Below are 9,606 nucleotides of genomic sequence, written 5' to 3' on the forward strand. Positions count from 1 at the left end.
CTGGCACCCCAGAAAATGTTTATATTACAGGTGGCAGGTGTCTTAGTCTGGGGATATAGAGCAGCGGAGGGCAGTCTCAATTATCTTCCATTCTTGCTTACACGTTGTATTCAATGGATTAAATTCATTCTGAATTTCTGGCTCAGCATCCACCTCTTTTCAAGTTCCTGCTTGACTATCCTGCTGTTTCCTGGACATCACTCCTGGACAGCACCTCCCCCAGGCAATCCCATTTCATAGGGTCCCTCTGCCTGAGCCACTGGGTCGGCCCCAGGAGCCGTGCCCTGTGCCGTTCCATGGGGCACACAACCTGGACAGACAACCAAGTCAAGGATTGGGCATCACCCGCCACTCCTGTCCTGCCTCTCACATCCCAGTGATTCCGAACTTGTGGATATTTAAACGTCACCTTCATCTCTTGGACAGAAGCAGAAAATTCATTTCCAGAGCGAGCATTTCAGTCCAGGTCGCCATGGACTCGCAGGTGGATGATCTACTATCCCTGGTCTCCCCGTGGCCAGTCTCGCCTCCCAGTCCTGCAGCCAGTGAGCCCGTGAAAATGCAGACTGGCGTCCAATCCAGCTTCACACTTCCGTGGCTCACCACTGTTCCCCTCACTCCCGCACCTCAGGTTCTGTCTTGCTGGTTTTGTCTCCTGCTTTGGAGCCTTTGCACCTGCCGTTCTTCCTGTCTAGAAGCCTCTAGCCGCAGCTTGGCCCCCTAGGTTCTGACAGACCCTGTTTGAATAGCATCTCTTTTAGGCATTGCCTTTGTGTCGCAAGCATGCCTGATTCCCCTCTGCTGCTCGAGCCCAGGGATTCTCATCCTGGGCTCTACCGACATTTGGGGCCAGATCACGTTTTGTGGTGGGGACTGCCCTGTGTATTATTGCAGGATGTTGAGCGGCACCCTGGTCCGTCGCACCCCCTCCATTCCAACTGCAATCAGCAGAAACATCTTGAGGCCCCTTGGGAAGGGATTGAAATTGCCCCCCATGGAGGACTGCTGATCTGGGTTGAAACTTCTGCTCTGTCCTCCCCCAGCACCTGCCCAAATTGACTGACTTTGAGCAGGACAATGATGCTTATTTGATGCGACTCCACTTTTGAGCACATTTGACACACAGCAGCTCCATTGAACCCTCCACAAGCGCACAGGGCAGGCAGCCCAGACTCCACACCTCACTCCTGCGTGGAGCTAGGGTTCAGCCTAAGCTCTGGTTCTGGTGCTCCACTCTCTTGACCAGCCCACAACACCCTGTCCACCCACGAGGCTGTCACATCAGGCACTCGAAGTTTTGGTGGGGAACACTGGCAGCTCCCCAGCCTTTGAGGAGAAGTTCCAGGGAGGAACTTGAGACCTGAGACCACTCCTCTGCAGCTTGACTTCCTGATGCACTTACTTGCCCAGCAGCTGCCATACCTCCAGCAAATCCCAGGACCTCTAAGCCCCTGGGTGTTGTGTTTCCAGGGGGAAGGGGCTGCTGCTGCCTCAATCTGGTCTTTTGATTGTAGAGGAGGAGCATGTTTTCTCTGGGAGCATGAAGCTGAAGCACCACCAGCTGGTTTATACCAGACTCTGACCTCCCAAAGCGCCATCCCCAGAGAACCTTGTTGGAGGGAATAAGATTAGCTCATCTTCCCCAGCGTGCCTCTGAGTCTAGCACCCCTGTGGGAAAGAAGTTTGTCCCAAGAACACTGACTTTTTTCAGACTCGTCTCTCTTGGTTGGCAGAGGGAGAGTGTGGTACTCAATGTTTTCCATGATGAAGCTTTTAAATATATTATGACCAATAATGGTTATAATATATTAAGTATTTGTTATGCTGGTAGAGCCACACTAAGCATGTAGTGTCTTATAATTCTTGCCATTGTGAGTGCCTGCAATGCAACCTGATCTGCACATATATATCTTCATGCATAATCTTTAACGTTTTCACTGAAAGACATCGGAAAGTCTATGGTTCTGAAGGTCACTTGACATCTTTGTGCACTGGTGTGATGTTTTCTAAATATTTCTTTGTCTATCAATTTGCTCTTGGTTTTTTTTTTATTTTTTTTAATGTTTTATTTATTTCTAGGAGAGAGAGAGAGACAGCGTGAGCAAGGGAGGGTCAGAGAGAGAGGGAGTCACAGACTGAAACAGGCTCCAGGCTCTGAGCTGGCAGTCAGCACAGAGCCCGACGCGGGGCTCGAACCCACGAACTGCGAGATCATGACCCAAGCGAAAGCCGGACGCTTAACCGACTAAGCCACCCAGGCGCCCCTGCTCTTGGTTTTTAAACACAATATGCTGACTTTGAATGCAGAAAACGTGGCACACACTTCTAAATTCTAAGGTGCGTGCAGCAGCTTTAGTGTCTCTGTAAAAACAGTGGTATCATGTATGAAAAGTTGTGGTTTTGTATCTTCTTTTCCAAATTTTAATACTTCTGTTTCTTGGGGTCTTGGGGGGGTGTCGTACTGCCTTTTTAGGACCCCAGAATAATGTTAAAGAGAAATCTGTAACTATGGAAATCCATATATTGCTCCCAAGCTAAAATGGAATGTTCTCAAAGCCGCACTTGTGAAATATATTTATAGTAGGACTTTACGTAGATCTCACTTTTAGATTCAGACATTTCTGTTCTACCACAAGTTTGCTGAGTTTCTTTCTGAATCATGTTTACCTTATAGGAGTTATTATGAATTACATTGACTAATTTAAAATTTTATGTGGAATGTTCCTCTAGGCACAAATAGGATGGAATATATGATGAAATCCTATCTCTCAAATTTAATAATTATAAACACTTGACCAACTGAGTTTCTTACAATATCCCCCCCTTATTTGATTTATTATTTTAAAGAAAATCCCACACAGTACACAAATTTACCCCTAGGTATTATCCATGCTCATGTTAGTATAGATTACTAACATATAGTGATATATCTCTATCTATCTATCTATCTATCTATCTATCTACTCATCCATCCATCATCTATCTATGCCATGCCATTAGCACACCTGATAAATAAATAAAACTGCCTTAATGTTTCCTGATACATGACCCATACTCAAATATTGTGATTTTTTTCAAACTTTTTTAAATAAAAATCCAGACATGGAACACACATTAATTTACTTATGTCATTAAGACTTTTATTTTATCTATTTATATTTCATTTTATTTTATCATATCTAATAATACGACATTTGCTTTTCTGTCACTTTTTCAAAACTAGATTCTTTATCTTGTAGAATGTCCTACACAAAATATTTTGCTCGTTGTTTCATCCCAGTGTTATTTTACACGTACCTCAACAGAATTTAGACGTAGGGGCAAGAAACGGGTGAGAATGCTACCAAAAAGACTAGGGCTTTCAGGAGACCCCCTTTTCTGCAGCCAAGTTGGGGAATTGTTATGAGGTCGCATATCAAAACAATCTTTCCCAAGACTGCAGACAGAAGAAAAAGAGCAGTTTCAGCAGACCTGTGGCTTCTCACAGATCCAATGATACCAATACATATGGCACGTATCCGAGAACCAATAGCCAGAATCCGTCAGGAAGGCACAATCATAGTAGGAAGATGTGGTATCATGCCAGTTGCTGTGAAAATACACACAAGGATCAGCCAGGTCCCCTAACCACAGTGCTGGGCAAACCACACTCAGCCATGCCCCGCCGGGCTCACCAACAAGATCCCAGAAGAAGATAAGGCTACAGGTGAAGGTCTTGCCTTGGGAATATGTGAGTAATCCCTATAAGTAAAATATCCTAACTATATCTTACAGCAGTGTTTCTACGTGAAGGAAATACTGGCACTGGGGGGTTTAGCATTATTTGTTGTGCGGGCCAGTACACCGTAGGACATCGAGCTGCGTTGCTGGTCTCTATCCGCTCTCCATTGTGACAACCAAAAATAGTGCAGTGCCAGATTTCTCTAAGAGGAAAGCACCACTGTTTTATAATAATCATCTGGTGCAACTTCTTAAATCATAAATGGAAAAAAAAAAAAAAACGAGGTCAAACTGGACAAATGACTTAACATCCCTGAATCGCTGAGATTAAGTTTGAGAACATGATGCATTCGAATGTCTGGTGTTTAACAGGTGCTAAGTCTTTCAAATGATCTCATACTCTTTCCTAAACATTTCTCGAAATGTTTATAACACACACTCACACATTCATTGCAGAACATTCATACACCTGCTGTGTTCCAAGCCCTGTACTGAGTACTGGAGACACATCAATGTGCTGGATGCCTGCTCTGCCCTAAAGTAGCAGCCTGTCTGATGGGCAAGACATACTTGGGCAAAGGAAGATCATAATTAATGCAGCCACAAAACTCTACATAGTGTGTGCCTGGGAATTAAGGGAGTTGGATTAACTCACGCTGGGCACAAGATGGGTTCTTCTGTGAAGCTTGACACAAACCATAAAAGATGTTCCAGATAGATGACACAGGAACAAAAGCAGAAAGACAAGATACAAGACAATATCCAAAAAGATGAGTCATTTACTACATAGATGTGGCAAGGAGGTAGAGAGGCTTTAGGAGTGTAGGAGATGAGGATGTAAAGATGAATGGTACCCACTATGTGGGAATTGAAAGGTACCATCTAAAGATTCTGGGTTATCCATGGTGTTTCCAAAAACTATATCAAAGGTGTGCTTTAGGAAGATGCCCCCTTGAATTGACTAGAGCATGAGTTGATGAAGGTAAGACGAAGTATAGTATATACAGCAATTGTCCTGAGCTGAGGTGAGGCAGAAGCAGTGGAAGTGAAGGAAAGCAGATGTACTCAAGATGGTCCGGGAGGCATAGTGTGAAGTTCTGGTCAAGTGTAAACATGAAGAAAGTTCAAAAACAGATGATGACCAGAATGTGAGGGCACTGAATCATACGTGGAGGGGTTAGGACTGGATCCCCTGGGCAGTGGTTCCTCACGTGAGTTCTATAGGATACTAGAGGTTCCAGATATGTCCAAATGAGTTGTGCATCTCAATGAGTTTGGTCCATCGCACACTGTCTACTCCTTCCTTAGAGTGTACAATTCTCTTCAATGTATTAAAGGCATTGAGACTTCCTACAATAAAAAACCTATTTAATGTTGTTTAATTACGGTTTTTACACACACACACACACACACACACATTAAACATGACAACTGGAAATACAACAGGAAGTTTGGTTTAGGCCAAAATCAGACCCTTGAGGCAGTTTGAGAATCTGTGGGAAGATGTCTTCAAGATTCAATGGGACAGACAAGCTCAGGTGTTCTGAGTCCAACAGGGATACTCACACGAAGGTGGGGACTGAGCCATCTTGCCACTTGTGAATGCCGTTTGGGTAGTGTTTCCTGAGGCCAATCCAGTAGTTCTTATTTTCCTTTGGTCTCAAGAATTTCTGCATGAGAAGAAGGCAAAGTAAGTCAAGAAAGACTACAGCCAGAGGTGAGAATGCAGTGGAGACAGCCCATGAAAAGGATTAAGACCTAGGGGACCCTGTGGGCATGTGTCCTCCAGTGCAGCGATTGAACACATTGGTTGAAAGCTCTGGGTAGATCACCATTTCCACTGTTATTATGACCTATGCGATCAGCAAATTATAGACACTTATGGTCTACAGGCTTTTCACTTGTAAAATGGGGATAACAATGGCAGGATTTTCTGAAACTTCAGTGAGAGAATAAGAGCCCAGTATGGCTCCTAGCTGAGCACTAGTTGGTTAAAGGGTAGACAGGATCATTCAAGGGCATGGGTAACAGGGTGAGGAATTTGGACACTACTCCATAGAAAATGTTCTGGCAATCATTTGGATTCCGCTGACAAATACTGAATCCGCTGAACCATACTGAGTGTGTCCAATCTGGTTCTAGGCACTATAGACTCGAAAATGAGTCAGAACCACCCCTAGCCGGGGAGCTCTCCATGTGTAAGGAGATGAACCAGGCATCTGGCAGCATAGCCCAGTGTTAAGGAAGAGGACCGGAGCTGTCCAGGTAAGTAGAAGGAAGCATTCCAGGCAGAAGGGCCAGCATGAAGAATCGCTCAGAAGCAGGACGGAATGCTGGCTAATCCTGCATGCTGAGACAGTGGAAGGGTAAGGTGAAGGGCAGAATGAAGGATTTGCACTGGATTCTACAGGGGACAAGGACATGAGCTTGCAATGACTTGAAGGGCCTCCAGAGCACCCCTCCCCCCTTCCCACCTGCTCTGCTTGGCTGTTGATGATGGCCAGGTGAGCATCCTTCTCAGTACAGTGATCCTTGGCTTGGAACCAGTTCATTTCTTGTGTGGAGAACTGATAGCAGGAGCCCTGAAATGCTGTCCAGTTTTCATGGCAGGGCTCGCAGAAGGATTCTGGAGAAAGAGAGAGACGTCAGCTCCCTGGAGGCTACAGGCTGCGCTGGCCTCCAGTGGTGAAATGATCCAAACCTGTGCATCCGTGCCTCTTTGCAAAACTGAGCACAGTAGCTTCCCATGTATTCATTCAAGAGTTGGGCCGTAGCAGATGGCAGAGTAATATATGCAGGGGGCCTGAAGCTTCATGTTAACATCCACCTTGACAGAGGATCGATTAAAGCAACCCAACACACGCTCGCGTGCTGTAAGGACCCGTGCCGAAGATGACCACAGTTCTCTTCCAACTCGCAGTTCGCACCACGCAGCCCGCCCCGCCTCCTTACCGTTGCCTGCCCGCACAGCCTCCGTTTGCCGGAACACCTCTCCCCACAGGATGTCCCGCTGGTGCCCAGCATCTGCCAGACCCTGCACAACTAAGAGGCCCACAGAGAAAGGCGGATCAAGACCGGGTGGCACGCGTGGGAAGGAAGCCCTTCTGTCTCGTTCAGCACTCACATTTGATGTCCATCTGCTTGAGGTCTTCCTGCATCTGGTTGGAGAACTGCAGTACTAGGAGAGACGTGCGGACGCTCTAGACCTTTCGGCACCCGGATCTTCTCCCACTCCCAGATCCACAGGCTAAGACGAGGAGGGCAGTTCCCTCTAAAGTCACAAAGTCCAGCGATGCAGTCCAGCCACCCCCTTATGGACCCATCTCTGTCCCAGCCCTGTAGGGCCCGCTTCTCAAGACTAGGTCCATGTGATCACCCATATCCCACCGGCTCACCACCTTACCCTCAGCCAGGACCACACCTAGAATGAGGACGAGCAGAAACAGCACCAGAGTCATTGCCAGGCAGAAAAACTTCCAGGGGCCATCCTGGGGCAGCTTCTGGTCCCTCTGCGCTGCAGGGAATGCAGCAAGCATGAGGCAGTGCACACAGTCTGCCGGGACCGTGTCAGGAAGGTGGAGGGATGAGGGATGAGCCTGAACCAAGCCCTGGAGTGGAAAGCGATGAGCCATCCTTGGTACTGAGGGCATCTACTCCTGCCCTGGGCTTCTTGACTCACCCAGTTCCCCCTGAATGGGAGGATATTTTCCTTCCATGGTGTGAGGTCCTATATAGCCTGCTGTTCTCTGTGCCTGCATCCACCTGTGGCTGCAGCTCCTTCTGGGCTAACTATCCACAGCCCTTCTGGTTATTGTTGAAGACATGCCCATCCTATTCTAGGAAATGCCCCCCTCCCTCCCCCGGCAGTATAAACCATCAGATGCTTCCTTTCTGGCTGAGCGAGGCCCCCAAGATCTCTAGATGGCTTATCTTCAAGTCATGCCACGGGGAGATGACATTAGCATCTTGGAAAAAGTAGTCAGTCCCAAGCATTCTCTGCAGCTGTCATTTCTCTCTCAGTTCAGGGGACAGTAGCTGCCCTAGAAATCTGCCTCAAAGTTTCTGGTGCATTTGCACCTTTAAGCTTCTGGTTAAAGCTTCGTTTCAAAAGATCTTGCATTTTCTCAGAGATAAAATTTTGGTAATTTCAACACTGGAGTTATGTTTATGGTTTCTCAGAGCACGTGGCCACTCTTTCCCTTGCACATTGCTTTATTTTTTTAAAATTTTTTAAATGATTTATTTATTTCTGAGAGAGAGAGAGAGAGAGAGAGGCAGCATGAGCAGGGGAGGGTCAGAGAGAGAGGGAAACACAGAATCTGAAGCAGGCTCCAGGCTCTGAGCTGTCAGCACAGAGCCCGACGCGGGTCTCGAACCCACGAACTGTGAGGTCATGATCTGAGCTGAAGTCAGACGCTTAACCGACCAAGCCACCCAGGCGCCCTGCATGTTGCTTTATAATGCTACATCTTAAATGGAGAAAGTGGTAGAGTAAGAAGAAGAAAGCACACATAGATGGAGAGGCTTCTATTTACCAAACCCACTGTTAGGAAACATTCACACATCATGACATTTTATGTGTCTTTTTCTCTCTGAATATCATTATAATTTTTCTCTTTTTCTTTGGTTTTCAGCAGGTTGCTGTGTGTGTGTGTGTGTGTGTGTGTGTGTGCAAGCGTGAGTGTGTGTGTCTCCATATGCTGTTTGGAATTTACCCAGCTAGGATTTTTCAGTTCATTCGATCTGTACTTTGATTATCTTTCATGATTTTTACAAGAATTTTCAGAATTCTGAGCCCCAGATTTCCTACTCATTTACTCTGATGACTTGCAATATGCGCCCTAACCTATCAACCTCAGTTTCCCTATTTATAAAATGGGAATAAGTACCCCCACCTATCAGGAATGCTCTCTGCATTAAAATCATGGAATATCGTGATTCACAAGCCTCCCATACATACAGCTATGGGTCTTTTGAAAGGCATAGTAATACTCTTAGACTTAGCCAGGCAGGATGCCTATCTGGGTCCTGAACATCTGGGGGCCCTCAGCTTCAAGTGCCTTCCTCAAGGGAAGTCCTCCTCTGTTCTCTGGGGTCAGACAGGACAGTCAGCGACTTCCAGGAAGAGCACTCCAGGCTCCTAGGACCACAGTGATTTTGAGTGGGTCTTGGCCATAGGAAAGAATTGTCTCAAACTTTTCACTCCCTTATGGTGCCTGTCACTTGCCAGGGACAACCTTGGTCCCCATTTATCTCTTTTGAGACACTCTGAAACCTCAAACACCACAAAAACACTACATCCTTGAGTTTTATTACAGGATGTTCAACTCCAGACTTGAGAGTTGCACTCTGAGCAGTAGGAGTGGCTATGTCAACAAACTCCACACCTGGCATCTACTGAGTCTCTACTGAGTGCCAGCAGCTGTTACAGACGCTGAGGGCACAGAGATACATGGTATCCAGGCCCAGACCCAGGATGGAGGAGCCATCATGCAATGTGCCAAGTTGTGAGGGCGACATCTGCTGGTCACCGTGGGAAATGTTGTCCCTGGCGCTGGAAGGATGATGGAAGAGGCCCTCTGTGGGCTGACAGCAGGGAAAGGGAATTCCTGCCAGAGGGATGGAGATCAGTAATGTAGAGAATATGAAAGTGTGTGGTTGGATTACGCCCACATGCTGGGAGAGCTTGGGGGAGATAAGCCATGGGCCTGAAGGCTGGACAATGAGGTCTGGAATGGATCCTGCAATGGACAGGTACATAACCTGCACCATCTTGGAGAAGGGCCCTAAGGCCCCCCTGTCCTCACCTGCTATGTGTGACTACTGGTAGTGACCAGGTGAGCATTCTCCTGTGCAAAGGAGCCTTGCCTGATTCCAGAAAACTTG

General features: G+C 46.8%; 1 protein-coding gene across 1 annotated transcript; it reads right to left on the reverse strand.

Annotated features, from left to right (window-relative positions):
* Positions 1 to 3,240: 3,240 nt before the first annotated feature.
* Positions 3,241 to 7,469, reverse strand: LOC120239255 (C-type lectin domain family 4 member G-like). Its single transcript, XM_039243450.1, has 7 exons — positions 7,400 to 7,469; positions 7,124 to 7,234; positions 6,845 to 6,898; positions 6,673 to 6,762; positions 6,195 to 6,346; positions 5,287 to 5,390; positions 3,241 to 3,589 (listed from the first exon to the last, which is right to left on the reverse strand). Exons 1-7 carry the CDS (start codon positions 7,434 to 7,436, stop codon positions 3,463 to 3,465), a joined length of 675 nt encoding a protein of 224 aa, XP_039099381.1. The 5' UTR covers positions 7,437 to 7,469; the 3' UTR covers positions 3,241 to 3,462.
* Between the last annotated feature and the right edge of the window lie 2,137 nt (positions 7,470 to 9,606).

This window comes from Hyaena hyaena, unplaced genomic scaffold, assembly GCF_003009895.1.
Source record: "Hyaena hyaena isolate Hyena2069 unplaced genomic scaffold, ASM300989v1 scaffold_227, whole genome shotgun sequence".
NCBI lineage: Eukaryota > Metazoa > Chordata > Mammalia > Carnivora > Hyaenidae > Hyaena > Hyaena hyaena.

Bases quoted from the DNA above. Each gene is read 5' to 3' on its own strand.
- LOC120239255 (XM_039243450.1), bottom strand. From the start codon at position 7,436: ATGGAAGGAAAATATCCTCCCATTCAGGGGGAACTGG. The intron at 6,347-6,672 runs GTAAGGAGGCGG...CTCTTTCTCCAG, and splicing joins GGCTGTGCGGGCAGGCAACG to AATCCTTCTGCGAGCCCTGC. The intron at 5,391-6,194 runs GTGGGAAGGGGG...CTTCTCATGCAG, and splicing joins TCAACAGCCAAGCAGAGCAG to AAATTCTTGAGACCAAAGGA.